Source organism: Dipteris shenzhenensis, chromosome 31, assembly GCF_047967505.1.
Source record: "Dipteris shenzhenensis isolate YYH24624 ecotype China chromosome 31, Dip_SZ_1.0, whole genome shotgun sequence".
Taxonomy (NCBI): domain Eukaryota; kingdom Viridiplantae; phylum Streptophyta; class Polypodiopsida; order Gleicheniales; family Dipteridaceae; genus Dipteris; species Dipteris shenzhenensis.
The window spans coordinates 16,288,652-16,307,329 of NC_141626.1; the positions used below are offsets into that span (position 1 = coordinate 16,288,652).

An 18,678-nucleotide genomic window follows, 5' to 3' on the forward strand; every position below is an offset into this window, starting at 1 on the left:
CATGTGCATGTGAAAGCAAAAGCAAGTAATGCAGGTGTAAGTTTAGGTGTACGTACAAGTGTAGGTGTAGGTGTAGGTGTAAGTGTAAGTGTAAGTGTAAGAGTAAGAGTAAGAGAACAATGAGCTTGGCCAACATATAACAGCACTGAAGGATATCTGAGATTCTTAGTAAAAAAATCAACTTTACAATTTCTCAATAAGATCCATAAGTATATCAGATTGTGAACGGAAACGATTGTGCTCAGATTAATTATTGAGAGTAGCTTTGTTTTGTAGCTGTCATACCCTTTCCAAGGGAGAGGTTTCACCAGCATGGGCATGTATGGCGTCAATATACCTCGAGCCTGGACATATAAAAAAGTGAGTTAGAATGAATCAGAAAACAAAGTAGTTAACAATCAATCCCCATCAACAGGGGTACAAAATATCCACCACCACTGAGAATCATAGCAGGTTTTGCAATGACTTACAAAAAAACGCTGATAGAAGTGCCACACACCAGCAGAAATGTCACACATAAGATAAGAGCTTATCATAGCACGCAATTAAAAACAATCAGGTCTCAAGCCTCTGTTTTCATATCTATTTTATGGCCTTTGATTCACAGTACAGCAATTGACAACGAGTTTGTGTTATGTATCCCATCTTGCAATGTCAAAGGCACTAACCTGTCTTCTTTGAATGTATAAAATCTGATTCAAACTCTAGGCTGATACCTTCCGCTGAAAATAACTCGAGTTCCAGCAACAGCAGAGACTTCTATCAGGATTTCCTTTCCCACCATCACAAATATGCTATGGCTTGGTGAAACAATGGCAAGAATTGATGACTAGTTGGAGCCATAATCTTTAGTGAGATTGATCTCTAGTGTATATATACCTAGATGAATCCAGGAAATTCATCCTTTAAAACCACAACATAGTGCAGCTTCAATCTCATGATAGTCACTCATACGGTCGAAAACCATAAACTCCATCACACATAGCAGGGACTAGCTACTATGACGTTCCCACTGATGTCATCAGCGCCCAACAATGGGTGTAGACCATCGTATAAAAATATGCTCTCACACATCAAATCCAAACACCCACACATACTTGAGCATCCATTTATACAAAGTATTCGTACTGAGTTTGTGTCGGCACTTCGGAGGTGAAGGACAGACTTAGACTTCAGTCATGACGAAGGCTAGCACTGAAGGACAAGGCTAATCAAAAAGTAGTCCAAAATCTCTTCATTCAAGCTACAACTGCTTGTGAAGTCTAGATGATTTCATTTTAGTCTCTCCCAAACGAGCATCTAAATCTAGCTGATAGGGCAACGCACCATTTCAGATAGATCCCGGAACATTCCCAAACTCATCCTCTAATAACACAACATAGTGCAGTTTCAATCTCATGATAGTCACTCACAAGGTTGAAAACCATAAACTCCATCACGCATAGCAGGGACTAGATACTATGACATCCCCACTGACGTCATCAGCGACCAACAGTGGGTGTAGACCGTAGTATAAAAATATGCTCTCACACATACAAATCCACACACCCGCACGTACTTGAGCATCCATTTATACAAAGTCTTCGTACTGAGTTTCTGCCGGCACTCCGCAGGTGAAGGGCAAACTCAATCATGACGAAGTCTACTATCAAATCAAGATTTAATCTAAAGATGTATATGAGACTGTTTTCAGAAGTAAACTTTGTCATGATGAGTTTTTGGAAATGCCATTTCAGCTTACCAACGCTCCAGATACATTCGTCATGTTGATGAATGATTTACTGCGCCCCTATATTGGGACGTTCGTAGTACATTTCATTGTTGATATTTTAGTCTACAATAAAAGCATCGCTGAACATAGGGAACAATTAAGAAAGTGTTCAATACTTTGAGACAAGCTAACAAGAAGAAGATTGTGCTATGTATGGTCAAGTTAGAATTCGTTATAACTACTAATGGGGGTGAAATGGATCCGGAATTAACAGCTGCTATTTTAGTGTGATAACTTCTAATGGGGGTGAAATGGATCCGGAATAAACGGCTACTATTTTGTTGATATTTTAGTCTACAGTAAAAGCATCGCTGAACATAGGGAACAATTAAGAAAGTGTTCAATACTTTGAGACAAGCTAACAAGAAGAAGATTGTGCTATGTATGGTCAAGTTAGAATACCTGGGGTTTGTTATAACTTCTAATGGGGGTGAAATGGCTGCTATTTTAGTGTGATAACTTTGCAGTCATTCTTAGGATTTGTTTAATTTTATAGAAGGCATATTAAAGTGGACTCTGAGACTCTCTAGTAACTGAGTTAACTTTTGATAGAGTACATTTCGTTTCGACAACAAGAGTTTTGTCACAATAAGAAGCCAATTGCTCCATGTCCTTTGTGCAAGAGGGAAGGCCAGCCGCCTTTGAAAGCAAGAAGCTTTCTCCCTCTTTGTGAAATTGGCTAGCTCAAGAACAAGAGTTGTAATGTGTCTATTCATGCTTTGAAAGTATGGAGACATTATTCATATGGTTCATAGTTTTATGTCGATGTTGATCATGATAATTTTGAGCCAAATATGAGTGGCCGCTGAGCTTAGTGGCTAGAACTCATGCAAGAACTCCATATGGAAATATATGAAAATTCGGTACCAAAAAGGAAAGGATAATAAAGGCATTGATGCATTGTCACACATTATGCGTAATATGAGTTTCACATTATTAGAGAGTGCTCTAATGGTTGAGATTAAAGAAACTTAAAAGGTGGATGAGTATGTCTAGAGCGTTTGGCCTAAGGCTATTGTGATAGAACCCAAGGTAATTGATGAACTAGCATCTAGAGAAGGCCATACGTATGCAAGATATACCATAGATGATGGTATGCTCAAGGTTGTAACATCTGATAAAAATGATCTTAGGCAGAAGATCATTCAACAATGCCATGATAGCCATGGAACACCATCTGTTGAAGACACTCAAACTCATAAACATGATTTCCTTTGGCTAAAAATGAAAAAACATATTTATGAATATGTTACACGATGTTTCTCGTGTCAAGTGAGTAAGGCAAAGCAGTTGGCCTTTCACAACCATAAGAAATAGCATCAAGTATACGAAAGGGAATCTCCATGGATTTTTATAGTTGATCTTCCAAAAACACAAGGAGAATAGGATTCCATTCTTGTGTGATTGACCGTCTTACCAAGATGACTCACTTCATTCCGAAAAGAGAGTCAGTTAATGCTCCACAGGTAGCAAATTTATTTAGTATAACGTATTTTCAAGATCCACAATCACATAGATATACAAGATTTACTATTCATGTCTGGACTGCAGTAGCTGACGCACTTAGGACAAATCTTAAAATGAGTAGTGGGGATCGTCTTAAAACAGATGGTCACACAGAGAGAATCAACCAAATGCTTGAGAATATACAAAGAGCATATGTTTTATCAAGGAGAAGCTCATGAAACAAGTGGTTGCCATCAGTAGAATTTGCCTACAGTGATAGAAAACATTCATTAAATTATATACCTAGATGAATCCATGAACATTCCCAAACTCATCCTCTAAAAACACAACATAGTGCAATTTCAATCTCTTGATAGTCACTCATAAGATTGAAAACCATTAACTCCATCACGCATAGCAAGGACTAGCTACTATGACATCCCCACTAACGTCATTAGCACCCAACAATGGGTGTAGACCGTAGTATAAAAATATACTCTCACACATACAAATCCACACACCCACACATACTTGAGCATCCATTTATACATAGTCTTCATACTGAGTTTCTGTTGGCACTCCGGAGGTAAAGGACAGACTCAGCCATGACGAAGGCTAGAGCCTAGCACTAAAGGAGAAGGCTAATCAAAAAGTAGTCCAAAATCCCTTCATTCATTAAATAATAGGCTTAAGCCAACTAATCCAACTACCGTACGATTCCTCAAAAGGTGCCTAGTACCGCAGATTACATAATTAAAATGAAGAAGATGCTAGTGTTGGCTAAACCAAACATCCACTCAAGCAAAAAAACTTATGTAGATGGGAATAGGACTTTTAAAGAATTTGATGAAGGAGAGTTTTTCTTAGAATTCCTGCACGCACTAAACCCGATATGTTAAGTTATCACCCCAAAGTTGTGGGCCATGGATAAGAATTCAGAAAAGAATAGGTAAGGTAGCCTACGGACAAATATTACCAGAGGGTTGCAAGGTGCGTTCAGTATTTCATGTTTCTTTATCATTTTACATCCAACTGATCCTCTAATTGACGGAAACCAAAGGATGATACAAGACACATACCAACAAGAATCCTATACCAAGAAGACATGCTACTTTGAATTGGAAGATGCCTACGGTGTTGGTTGCTTGGCACAAACTTCCTCTATCAAAAGCTACCTAAAAATCCATTTATCTCCTAAGACAGAGAGCATTCCCAGATTTTCTCACCGAAACATTAATTTGTCAGAAAGGAATGAATCTTACATTCCAATTAGAATGTAGCAAGACCTTGGAGTAATCAGTAGACAATAGCCTTTAGAGAGACCATGAAATGTTAAGGTATATACACGTATATAAAGTGTGAAACAAGGTTTGGTTTGGTGTTTTCTATTTTGCAATGAGTAAAATGGTCAAACAATTAATTGTTAATGTTCTTGGTGCGAGACACGAGAGGACTATATATCTTCAGAGTTTTCTCTATGCATACTAGTGTCCAAGTGATATTATTGGGGTTGAATGCCTAAAAGCGAATATACCTAGATGAATCTAGGAACATTCCCAAACTCATCCTCTAAAAACACAACATAGTGCAGTTTCAATCTCACGATAGTCACTCATAAGATTGAAAACCATAAACTCCATCATGCATAGCAAGGACTAGCTACTATGACATTCCCACTGACATCATCAACGCCCAACAGTGGGTGTAGACCACAGTATAAAAATATGCTCTTATACATACAAATCCACACACCCACACATACTTGAGCATCCATTTATACAAAGTCTTCGTACTGAGTTTCTATCGGCACTCCAGAAGTGAAGGGAAAACTCAGCATGACAAAGGCTAGCACTAAAGGAGAAGGCTAATCAAAAAGTAGTCAAAGCTTAAAAGCGAATATGACCAAATATAAATAGTGTGGGTCTCATTGAGGACTTACATGGACAAAAGAGCGAGTGTACATGAGAGGAACACTTGGCAAGATGCCAAGTATGAGGGGTATCTAGGGCCTAGGGGATATTTCCAAACTTTGTGCAAGCCGACTACTACGACACTAGAAATTATGAAAAACGTATTGGCTGGGTGGAGATATCTCTTGCAAGCTAGTGATGTTTCTAGCTTTTATAATTTACCTCTTGGCTTTGGTCACAGTCAATGAAAGGTTACTTGGTAGCTAACAATAAATATGTCTATCTCGTATGATAAAATACAATGTACAAGATGTCATGCTTAGACAAATAAATACAATGAAAACGCCAAAGGAAGCATGGAATATGTTTGTTGCTTTTTATATATCTAGATGAATCCAGGAACATGCCCATGCCCAAACTCCTCCTCTAAAAATACAACACATAATGCAGTTTCAATCTCATGATAGTCACTCATAAGTCTTTGTATTGAATTTATGTCGACAATCCGGAGCTGAAGAGAAATACTTGCAAGATCTTGACACTGAGAAATCAAATCAATCAAAGCTTTTGACACGGGAAACTGGATATCAAAACAAAGACAATTCTTCAAACAAAGAAAATATTAAAAAAATTATCAAGAAATATGTTAGGCATACAATGCACTACTGTCACAAATTTCATTTTAAAAGAGATTGAAAAAAGAAAAGACTATGATCCATAAGGACGGAATAACAATAATAGAGAAAATTATCATAGAGAAAATGAATGTCACCAGTTCAAGACTCAGATTATTATTTTTTAATATAGAGCAAGAAATACTCTTAATTTGATATATTCCAACACATGGGCATATGCACAGCACAAACCAAAAGCATCAATGGTGCATCTTTTATTGATGACTATGGTAAATATTGCTAGCTGTTCTTTATCAAAAAGAAATTCGAAATCTTTGACACATTCAAAGAATTCAAAGCCATAGTTGAAAACCAAACAAGAAGAACAATCAAGGAACTAAGAGCCAATTGAGAAGGAAGATAAATGTCTTCAGCCTTCATGATTTTTTGCAAGGATCGTGGGATCAAAAGACAGTTTACTTGTGCAAATAGTCCTCAATAGAATGCAGTTGCAGAAAGAAAGAACAGAACTTTAACAGAAAGTTGCAAGAGCAATGCTCAATGAAAAACATTTGCCAAACAAATATTGGGCAGGCACAAGCAATCGGTAGAGCAAACTATATGCTGAATACACTACCGAAAGAATCGGTACAAGGAATGACTTTTTATGAAGCCTTTACAGGGTATAAGCCAAGGATTAAAAATCTCAAAATTTGGATGCATAGTATATGCCTATATACATGATGACCACAGCAAAAAGCTTGTATGTGAAGTCCAAGAAATGCATAGTAGTTGGAGATGGTGAACATAGCAAAGCTTATAAACGGTACAATCCAATCAATAGAAAAACAATTATCTCAAGGGATGTAATGTTTAATGACGATTCACAATAAAAAACCTCAAATTCATAAGAGATGATTGTACTAACAAGACAAATACATATAGAGAAAGATACTGAAGAGCAGTCAAAATAGCAGAAGAATCTACAGAGTTAGAAGTATGTTCACAAAAGAAAGGTATCAAATTGAAAGTGTTGGACGAGATAGAGAAGCGGAAGTGAAATCTCAACATCAAGCAGAGGCGAAAAAAACGTATATATTCTCATCATGGTACAGCATAGACAAAGGGTTTTTAATAAAACCCAATTAGAACAGAACTAACTAGACGAGGACAGTAGTCATACATAGGCTAACAGAACTTACTGTTCTATTTAAGTCAGATATGGAAAAAATTTAGTCTCTTGACGTCAAAAATCTTTGGCAAAAGAATGACATCCCAATAAAGGCAAAGCAAAACATAATCAAAGGAGAAATCATACAAAATTCACCACATACCGTCTTATGAATGCCTCTGTAGATATATGGGTCACACTCTATCACTCCGTATTTTCGTTTCGAAGAGCTACATTGCAAAACAACATGAGTTGAGCTTTCAAACCATCCATTGTTGGGATCGATAACACAGAAGGGCACAGAAAATCCATGGCATAATATATTGTATGAAGTCTTATAGACGTTACCTCTCCTTTCCCTTGAACGTCTTTAGAAAGTGCCTAAAGGCTGGCCGAACTTCTGCAGAGCCTTCCGACCGATGATCACCAGGTTCCTGGATATACGCTGTTTCGATGAGAAGCTCAAGCAAGCGGCTCCCTAGCTATATTCAAAAACACAAGAACATATGTTAGCATTTCTTCATTGTAAGGTATACCCCATTGTACTGAACTAACACCGTAATTACCTTAGCATGGACAGGTTTACTCCATGGCTCCGCATCCGTAGCTGCCTTCAACTTCCTTTGCGCCATTCTGTGTCTCTGTCGTTTAATCAAATTCTTGACTTCCTTCTGTAAGGCTTTATGCTTCGCTCTCTGCAATTTGACAGTCTCATCATCTGGTTCATCTTTCATATAACCTTTTCTCCAAATCGTTTTCCTTAAAACATGCTGCAATCTGACCTGAAAGTAAAGAAGCTTCTAAGTATCCAAAACTGTTTCTTTACCTTCAACATATTAACTGCTATACTATATACAAACTCTTCTCATTGTTAAAATTAACAGTATTGAAACCCTTCAAAAAGAGCTTTCAACATCACATAACATGGGTCGGTCTTCACTAAACATGACCCTTGGGATCTGAATAAGAAAACCTCTTTGTGCTCACCATCACCATTTGGGCAGTTCAGTTAGTTCAGTCTTTGGGCAGACCAGTCCATTCGAGGGTACAGACCAGCCATCTAGTGGAAGCAAAGGAGTGGCTGTATGCAGCAGCAGCACTTCTTACACAGCTTGGGTTTTAGGGTGAATAGTTTGGATTTATTGTTTTTTGTGAGGTGGAATCATTTCTCTTAGGTGGTTGACACAATGCATTGTGTTTCTGGTGGCTGATTGAGTATGCTTTTGGATACTTTGTTATTTTTGCATAATAAGGGAAGTGCATTAGGTGCTCCTGAGCTATTGCGAAAGTAATTGGGTTTTGGTTATGCTGTTGGGGGGGGTCTGGGATATTGCAGTGTTGCATGATCACTGCGATTCACATCTTTTCTGCTCACGTATATTCCCAAATTTCATACTCTTTAGGAGCTCACACAATCTTGTTTGGAACTGCTATTTCTGTAGATATTTTTTGGGTGCTAGGTGTTTATATGAATGAGTAAAGTTTATTTAATGTCTTTTCTTTTTCTTTTTGCTTTTGTGTAAGTAGCCCATTGTCACCTTTGACAAGATGGTTAAATCTCCTGCATCTCTTTTTAGCAAGGGAAGGATCTATTAACATGCAACGGTAACCTGATCGTGTAGTCACAGCAAGACCTTATTTAAAACTTTAGCAAGGATTAACATTATGCACCATAGAGAGAGAGAGGAGATAAGGCTAGAAAGAGAATGGAATTGACAACTGATTGGGTCCCTGTACCCACTGAGAGCCCCCTCCCCCAATCAGGGGAGAATTTGCTTTATACTTGGAGAACTGAGAAAATACAAATAACCCTCTTCGAGAGAGCACGGAAGTGCAAATCTGAAGAGTACACTGTGCACACGTAGACCCAAGGCAACACCGACCAATACCGAGACCTTGATGCTGTCCACACCGACAATGTAGGTCACTTGTGCAAGGCAAGGAAGAGGCTTGTACTGTCCACCGGAATGCAGGGTTACTGCGTGAGTGAAAGAGTGAAAGCTAGGAGTGATAGATCCTAAAGAGAGCTGAGAGATGACTGAAATAACGAGCTGAGAAGTGAGCTGTGCAAACTGTAAAAGATAACTGAAAAAGAGATGTTGAAACAATACCCCAAACCTTACTCCGTTTGCTGATCCGAATCCCCGACTGATGCGCTGCATAAACACCTTCCAAGAGGGCTGAACTGAGGCCAAGAGCTGAGGCTGGTCAGAGGCCAACTTCTGGAGGTGTCAAGCTGCTCAAGAGGGGCTGGAGTGGAGCTGCAGGAGTGCTGAAGGTAGGAGGGCTGAGTGAGAACTGAGAGGGCAGCAAGGGCCTATTTATAGGGGCTCGGGATCCAGACAACCAGCCTCGCTGAGCCGACTGAGCAGTCAGCTACAGCCTACTTGTTGCTGGCCCCTTGGCCTATAAAAGCCCTTTCCTGGCTTATTTGCCAGGGAGCTTTGTGGGCAGCCCTTGCAAGCTGCCTTGCTTGCTTCCCTCTGGTCCACTGGTCAGCCTTTGGGGGGCCCTCTAGGGCTCCTATCCTAGGCTATGACCTAGACCTAACCCAACCTAAGATGGAAACACTAACTACCTACTGTTCTCCAATGGGTACTAGTGAACAAGACTGACGGTCTGACTTGACATAAGGCTTAGAGACTGACTTACGTAGCTTGTGCCTAACTATCCCTGGACAAGGGCTCACAAAGGGGTCACAGCATATGACAAAATCCCCTATTAGGGAACTATTATGCACTCGTCGATGTAGCCAATGTGTCATATTGCACCCAAGTGCAGGGTGCATGTGACATTCCCTCCTTAACTTAGGTTCATTGCTTCCAAGAGTCCGCCAAAATTTATGGGAACTCCTGGGAAAAGTCTTCGTCCAACTACACTGCTTCATGGGTACCTCGATCACGAAACTTGGTGTAAAACTCCTGGATTGTACGTCCTGACCCATGCTTGAATTTATGAAGGAGCATCTGCTCCAGCTGCAAAATTTCAGCTTCATCAAGGACTTCAGGTTGCTGTTCGTCAGAAATCTCAGTAAGAGGAGGTCCAAAGGAGCGGCTTGAATTGCATTGATCAGGCACTGAACATAAACAAGTGCACACATGGCACCCTTGCAGACGGCACAACCTGCTTGAATATGAGATATTAGCGGAATCCCCGGTATGCTCCGATCACCGCGTATCACGGCGGGCTCTAGTAAACCTTCCACAATAGTGAAGGTGTCTTGCTGCCAATCAGGCGATGGTACATGTTCACGGAATCACTGAATCCCAAGGATCATGTCGCATCCCATCAAAGGTGTCAGAATGAAATCCCGCATAAAAATGGCCTTTTGAACTGGAAACGTAAAAAGGATGGCCTTATGCGTGATGTGTGTGCACAAGCTAGGTGTGAACCCATCCATTGCAAGCTCATGAGATACCAAAGTCCACCCCACTGTCTTGGCAAGCTGAGGAGAGATGGCATCTTCTGAAATCCCCATATCGAATAGAACAATGAGCTGATGCCCATTTGCTATGCCCTACACTCGAATGAGCGCCTTCTTTTGGTGTGAGGTCGCCCTCCTTCTTACCTTGAAAGACCACTGTGGGGACAACGTTCAAAGTAGGAAAGACGGCATTTGTAGCTGAGGCTGGTGGCTCGGCTAGGGAGCCACTACATTGGCGACAGAAGAAGTAGGTGCTTTCGCAGCCTTTTCGGCAAGCCACTTGGGACAGTCCTTCTTGCCGTGCCCAGGGATGTGGTCGCAATGAAAGCAGCAAGAAAGCAGCAATGTTCTTGGTGGTACCACTTCTGTTCCTCGAGCTATAGATAGCCTCCCATAATGCTCGCTTTCGCCTTTTCGTCTGAAGTCATCTTTGGCTTAGACTCCTTTTGACCACAAGCCTGTCCTTCTTTCTTTTGGTACTGGTTATCCTTCTGATCCTTACCCGCTGTGTTGTTTGATTGCTGCGGGACTTTGGGATCCTTTTAGACCTGCTTGGGCTTTCCCTCGTTCAACATCATCTCTTGATTACGGACGAGAGTCAACGCACGCTTGTAATTAGGCCATCAAAGTTCCGGATGGTAAAACAGATGTTAGTATCCAATTCTCAAATGAATTGCTTCATCTTGCCGCTCTCAGACGCGCCCAATTGTTGAGCTAGAGTAATATCATTGTTATTGTACGTCAACACAGGCAAACCATTCTGGGAGCGACGAGAAAACTCATCCTCCAAGTTAAGCATATATTGTGGCGCTAGAAAACGGGCTTTGAGGTCAGTAACAAACGTTGCCGAAACAAAATTCGTCTTAAAAGTTACTGGGTTCGTATACTTACTAACCAAGTAACCGCCTCAACAGTAAGATGAGAGACTCCTAGGTAGACTTTGTCTTGCTCATCTTGAATCCGCACTAACAAAAAATGAGATACGAGCTTAGGACACTTAGTCCTATTGCTTAGCCCTAGGGTTTTGTTATATTGGCTCTCTCTTGAGCCTCCACTTAGTTTTGCAGCAATTTATTACAGCAGCTCGTTTTTGTCTTCAAACCCCCATTTCTTGAGCTTCCATTGCTTGCCCTTGCCTGCAGTGCTATCAACGCAGGTCAGGGACCCCCCCTGCCCTCAGCCTACCTCAGCCATTGACAGCTCTCCAAAGTTTGGCAGCCTCTTGAGCCCTCATTCTTGCTGTTCTGCTGGTCTCCAAGCACTTCCGTCACGAGAAATTTGTTTTCTACGCAAAAAAATTGCATTTTGGAGCATCCGTGTTGTGAAGGGAGATCTATTTCGGAGCATTTACTGCAGTACTTTCCTCACACGTGTGGTTCCATACAGCCGTACAGACTGTACGGACCTGTCAGAACAGCATTTAATGCTGTACTGAAATTTGCACCAGCATTGAATGCATTTTGGAGGCTGTGCGGACGTTTGTGCGTGCAATTAATGCATTTCTGCAGCTGTACGGACCATTGCACCAGCATTTAAGAGCTGTCCAAGGTGATTACGCAGCTGTATGGCCTGTTTTCTGCATTTATTTCCCACACGTGTGGTCCATACAACAGTACGGACTGCTATACGGCCATTTTCACTGCTGTACGGACCTGCTTGAGGCTTTCTTCACTTTGTTCAAGGCTCATTTCAGTGTTTCGAAGCTTGTCTCATGCTGCGTGCTGATTGTTGAAGACTTTTGGAGCTTGCTACAATGATTGAGAGGCCTCTCCTTGAGCCCACTCCTTCTCATTTGGCTTTCCCTTGCCTCGGGCTCCAAGTTCCCCTCTATTGGATCACTCTCCTGTCATTTCCAAGTGCTCTCCTCCTCGTGAGAGCACTTTTTTTTGCTGTAACTCTCATTTCCAGCCCTCTCTTGGCATCTCTCATTGCCATTTGCTGTCATTTTCACCTCTCCTTCAAGGGTGAATCCCTCTGCTCGCATTAGGAGCCTGTACTTTTGGGCTACATCATTGGGTAAGCCTCGTTTGCATTGGTTCTTTTCAATTTCTGCAAAACAATCCTTTCTTTGCTTCATTTGCATTGTGGAAAGGCCTCATGTTGCCTTGGAAGGTTCGTGTTGCCTTTTGGGGAATTTTTGCAGCAGGTACACCTTGAGACAGAGGAATCTTTTGCAATGACAAGCTTTGAAGCTTGAGCAGAGTTTTGCCTTTTGATTTTGAGAGATTGCCCTCCTCTCATTTGCCTTGCCAGTTGGTACTTTTGCCTTGAATTTCAGCACCATGACTAGCGGCAAGGATGATTTGTTTAGATGCTTCGGACTGAGGACAAGCTTGATGGCACTAATTACCCCATGTGGGCATACATGATGGGGCATGTTTTGGCTGCCAAGAATTTGTGGAGCAATGTTTCATGCACTGAGGTTAGGCCTACTCGTAATGCTGCTTCTGGTGCTATAGGTACTCCCTCTGGTACCACAAGTACTGCATCAGGCTCATCTAGTAATGGGTCTAAAGCTACTTCTGAAGCAGCTGCATCTTCTACTACAGGTACTTTGCCTCCTGCTCAAGAGCAGATTCAGTGGGATGGTCGTGATGCCAAAGCACAGGCCTTGATTGCTCTTTTTGTTAAAAGGGTCATTATCCCTCATACACGGTCTTGCAAGATAGCAAAGCAAGAGAGGGATCAGCTTGCATCCTTATATCACGTCCGGAATGAGGCGCGGGTTGCCTATCTCCGCAAGCAGTTGAAGGACTTGAAGGGCTTGAAGCTTGAAGAGGGTGGTAATATGGATGCCTATCTTACCAATGTGAAAGATTTGAAAGAGCAGTTGGCTAACATTGATGGTTCTCAGCTTGTTTCTAATACCCTGATAGGTTGCATGACTCTTATCAGGGCGTTGCAACTAGATTGACGTTGATTGCAGGTGGCAATGCCAAAACCATTATTCCTTTGACCAGCTGGTTGCACTCTTCCATTAGGAGGAACAAAGCCGTGCAAACCGCAATGCTTCTATGGCTAGTGACCAAGCCTTTGCTGCCCAGCATAAAAACAAAGGCAAAGGCAATGTTTAAGCTGGTAAACCACCTCATTCACATTGCTTCTGGGGATAGAAGAAAAAGAAGAGATGCAAGTATTGCACAAAACCTGGGCATGACATTTCTGAATGCAGCATAGTTGCCAGCCGAAACGGAAATGGCAGCAACGCCGAAAACGGAGTTTTCGACCCAAGCTGAAACAGGGAAACGAGAAACGGCAATATAGTACAATTTATGTGTAAAAATACGTAATACAATTATAAATATAGTGCAGAGTGCTTAAAGTGAAAAATTATGCTACTTAGCATCTGCTTAGTCCACTAGTGCTATTAAGTCATGACTTATGCAACATGCATGATGCTTCAAGTTTCAACATCTATGATTCTATGATCTATCATTCATGAATGATGCTTCAAGATTCAAGAATCAACAACAGTTACAACAATCTGAAACGAATCACAATATTGCAACTGCATAAGTAAAAAGCATCATAGTATCTACTATTATCCAGATTCCAAACTCATGAACCATGTGACATATCAATGTCTGAAAAATAAAAGCACACCCATAGTGGAGTGGAGGGTAGGAGAGTGGAGAGTAGGTAGGAGAGAAGACTGGAGTGGAGTGAGGGTAGGAGGGTGGAGAGTAGGTAGACCGTAGGAGAGTGGAGGGTAGGAGAGTGGGGAGTAGGTAGGAGAGAAGAGTGGAGGGTAGGAGAGTGGAGAGTGGAGGCGGGTAGACGGAAGAGCAGGCTGCAATGAACAAAGGCGTAAAACGGTACAAGACAATGAAAAAACTCGATATTAGGGTTTTTCAAAAAAACAGGGAAACAGAAATGACGTTTCGGCCATTTTCGTTTCCCCAGCGTTTTCGTTTCCTACCGGCAAAACGCCGTTTCGTGAAACTATGGAATGCAGGAAGAGAATTGCATCTGAAAAGTCTGGTCTTACAGTATCTCGTTCTGCTAGTCCAAATGATCACCATGAGTTAGCTAACTTTGCACAAGCCAGCATGACGGTTTCTGATGTATCTAATGCCTGGTTCTTTGATAGTGGTGCTAGCAACCACATTACTTCCTGCCGGAAGTTATTCGGCTCACTTGAGCATGCATCTAGGGGGGGAACAGTTACATGTGCCAATAATGCATCATATACAGAGAAAGGCATTGGGCAAGTTGCCATTACTTTTGTTTATGGTGATCTACTCACTCTAGACAATGTGCTTTATGTTCTAGGCATTCACAAGAACCTTATCTCTATTTCAGCCATAGCTACTTCTGGCTATTAGGTTCTCTTTGATGGTGTTTGGTGTGCGGTTTATGATGCTACACATGCCTTTACCATAGTGTTGATAGGACATTGACTAGAGGGTTGTATAGACTTGATGCATATGACAGATCCTGGGATGATGCTAGACTTGCAGATGCCTATGATGTTGATTGTTCTACCATGGCAGACACCCATTTGTGGCATGAGAGGTTTGGACACCGTAACTTTGGGGCTTTGGTGAAGCTACATAAGGATGGTATGGTTATTGATCTTCCAAAAATGCATATGCCTTCAAAGCATATTTGTTAACCTTGCTTGCTTGGTAAGATGCACTGCTCTGTATTTCCCAAGGATGGGAGAGTTGGTGCCTCACACAAGATCTGTTTGGTTCCAAGCGATGTTTGTGGACCCATGCAGGTTGCAACTCTTGGCGGATTCTATTATTTTGTCACAGTCATTGATGACTTCACCAGGTATACTTGGATTTTTGTTTATCTGAAGTTTTTGCATGCTTCAGGTACTTTATTGTCTTGGTTGAGAATGAGAGCGGGCTGAAAATTGCCCACATTAATACAAACAAGAGGGTGAATATATCTCCAAGGAATTTGCTGATTTTTTGGCCTCACATGCCGTTATGTGTTTATTACATTTTGAGCAGATGTCCCAAAAAGGCATTGAAGACCATCACACCTTATGAGGCTTGGACAGGTCATAAGCCAGGATTTCTCACATGAGAATTTATGGATGCTTGGCATATGCACATGTGCCTTCTCAGACACGCACAAAGTTCGATGATAAAGCTGTCAATTGCATTTTTATTGGGTATAGCTCAGAGAGCAAGGGCTATAAGCTCTACCAGCCCCGCACGGGCAAGTGTTTTGTGAGTAGGGATGTTGTATTTGATGAATCATCCACTATGCCTTTGCTAGACTGTCAAAAACAACCCGTTGTTGATGCTCCAGATCTCTTTGACAGCTTGATGCCTTTGTTTCCATCAGATGCTCATGATGATGTCACATCTGAGGTTGCTCCTCCTCCATCTGTTGGTCATTTGCAGCCACATGTGCAGCATGACATTCAGCATCATTTACAGCCTGATATGCCTCAACTTGACCAGGATATTGTGCACAGGGCTCTTGACCAGGAGCGAGCTGAAACACAAGAGCCCAAAAAGGTCCCCCGTTGGCTCCTTGACACATTAAAAGACAGCAAACACGATACTCCTCTGCCAGCCTGTACTAGAACAGTTGTCCACAAAGAGCACGCTAATTTGGTTGCTTGTGCATTGGTTGCTACAGCATGCAATGAAGAGCCATTATGCCATAGGATGCCTTTCAAAATGAATGTTGGGTGAAGGCTATGCAGGCTGAATTGTATTCAATCTATCAAAATAACACTTGGGAGTTATGTGACTTGCATCCTAGCAAGAATGCCATTGGAACCAAGTGGGTTTATAAGATTAAACAGAAAGCTGATGGTTCAATGGACCATTGCAAAGCCTGTCTTGTTGCTAAGGGCTATGCTCAGCAGCAAGGCATTGACTTTACGGAGACTTTTACCCCCACTTCCAGGATCACTACTATCAGGATTGTTATTGCCTTTGCTGCCCATTTTCATTGAAGGTACATCAGCTAGATATTACGACAGCTTTTCTTCATGGGCATTTGCCGGAAGAGGCCTATGTTACCCAACCTCTTGGCTTTGAGGTTGAAGATTCTGAAAGTAAGGTACGCCGCTTAAAGAAAGCCCTCTATGGATTGAAGCAAGCAACCAGGGCTTGGTATTCCAGGATCCATGCTCATTTGCTTATCCTTGACTTTCAGAACAGCCCTACTGAGGCTACTCTCTACTTCCGCAAGAGTGGGACAAATTTGCTGATTTTAGTACTCTATGTGGATGACATGCTTGTGACTGGGACACATGCTGAGAAAATTGCAGCTTTTAAGCTTGACTTGCACTAGACATTTGCTATGTCTGATCTTGGTCTTTTGCATTACTATATGGGCATTCAATTTGCTAGCAGTGAGGGGGGGATTTTGATGTCACAATTCAAGTACATAGGGCAGCTTTTACAGCATTTTCAGTTTGAGGATTGCAAGCCAGTATCCACACCATTAGCGCCTGTTTGTCACGTCTCTTCTGACAATGGCAGCGGTGCATTTGATGTCACTCTCTATCAAAAGGCAGTTGGTTGTTTGATTTATTTATGCCATACTAGACCTGATCTTCAGTATGCTGTCTCATAGCTGAGCAAAAATATGCACAGCCCCTCTACGCACCATTGGCAAGCCGTGAAGCATGTCTTCAGGTACCTCAAAGGAGCTCAGCATTTGGGCCTCCTTTATGAGGCTGATTCTTCACTTGTTAAGCATGGATTCATTGATAGCGATTGGGCTGGCTGTTCGGACACCCGTGTGTCACAAAGTGGCAATTGTTTCATGCTTTGGTACTTCATGCATCTCTTAGTTCAGCAAGAAGCAGACTATAGTTGCTACTTCTAGCTGTAAGACTGAGTAGAGAGCAGCTTTTACAACTAAGGTGGAGTGTATTTGGCTCCGGAAGTTACTTGCAGATCTTCATGCATGTCAGACTACTCCACGGAATCCAATTTTCCATGCTCGCACAAAGCATATTGAGGTTCACTATCACTATGTCAAAGAGCGATTATCAGCAGGTGATATTCAGTTGTCTTCTGTTCCCACTAAAGACAACCTGGCAAATCTTTTCACGAAGGCTCTTCCTCGACCTAAGTTTGAAGCTTTTTGGCAAGCTTTAAACTTCGTACCTTTTGTGACTTGATCTGTTGGACTCTGTACAATCATAGGTTGTTATATCCCTACAGAATGAACATGTACAACTATGACACTAGATATTCACGTGTTCTGAGACGTGTCCAAGATACTTCAGCCCATACCATGGAGGGGGGTTTGTAGGCCATTCTATGGGCTATCCACAAGTGCCACACATTCCTTGGTATGTGCCTTCTAGGCCTAGTTACAATCAGTTAGGTCAGTTGGTACAATTAGTACATGTATCACTTAAGACACTTAGTCCAGTTAGGGCACTTAGCCCTAGGGTTTTTTTATATTGGCTCTCTCTTGCGGCTCCAATGAGTCTTGCAGTAATTCATTACAGCAGCTCGTTTTTGTCTTCAAACCCTTATTTCTTGAGCTTCTATTGCTTGCCCTAGCCTACACTGCTCCTCTGAATGGCCTCCGCTGCCCACATAGCCCATCCGCCCTCTAGACTATCAGCCGGCTGTCTCCAAATCTCCGTGTGACTGCCTCCTACACTTCCTGCTCCTGTAGTAGAGAGTCAAGGACGCGGATCCCCTTCTGGAGAAGTCCTCTCTGCAAAATCACTAAGAAGAGATCCGACGTTGTGGTACCTACCAGAATACCAATGGCTCTGCCTCTACGCAAAGCCTAGTCTCCCACATAAAACCGGTCCAGCCTCTCTAAAAGACCATCGTACCTATGCTGACCAACGAAAAGCTAAGGCTGACTAGAAGCCTAGAGAGCTCAGCCTCTCTCCAAGGGTCTCTGTCTCAAACCATGAAGATGAAGTGCTCACAGCTGCTCTCTCTACAGCCGGCATCTCTACAAAGGACACACCTCCCTACTTGTCCTCGGCATGCTCTAGGTTGTTGAAGTCCCCTCCAACAATCCAAGAGTCCATGTCTAGAAGACACTCCGTCAAGCATATCCAAAAAGTTGGGCACTGCTGCATACACACCAAAGCGTAGTCATTCAGTATGCCAATCCTAGAACCCCCAACTGCGATCCCCATCCATATTGCCCTACCCGTTGTTAGAATCTCACTGTGCCCACCTGTGAGCCCCCGATTTGAGGGACAAGGGGCAGTGAGAGATAGGAGGGAGAGACCCAGGCCGGCATCGGAGGGAGGATCGCATGGTAAAAATAGGCGACCAGCACACGGGCTGGTAGCAGCCTGCAACAGCAGGTATGAGGGGGCTCTAGGCCTCACATGGAGGCACCAGCAGCAGCACAGTCTGGCCGCCCAGGGCACCCTTATA

General features: G+C 42.2%; 1 protein-coding gene across 1 annotated transcript in view; it reads right to left on the reverse strand.

Annotated features, from left to right (window-relative positions):
• LOC147881105 (DNA-directed RNA polymerase 1B, mitochondrial-like) overlaps positions 1-18,678 on the reverse strand; it is a 94,298-nt gene that overhangs the window by 45,652 nt on the left and 29,968 nt on the right. The window contains exons 2-5 of the mRNA XM_087370260.1: positions 7,479-7,694; positions 7,261-7,394; positions 7,076-7,142; positions 286-344 (exon numbers count right to left, since the gene is read on the reverse strand). Of these exons, the coding sequence (XP_087226386.1) occupies positions 286-344; positions 7,076-7,142; positions 7,261-7,394; positions 7,479-7,694 (476 nt within the window). The remainder of the gene's footprint in view (positions 1-285; positions 345-7,075; positions 7,143-7,260; positions 7,395-7,478; positions 7,695-18,678) is intronic.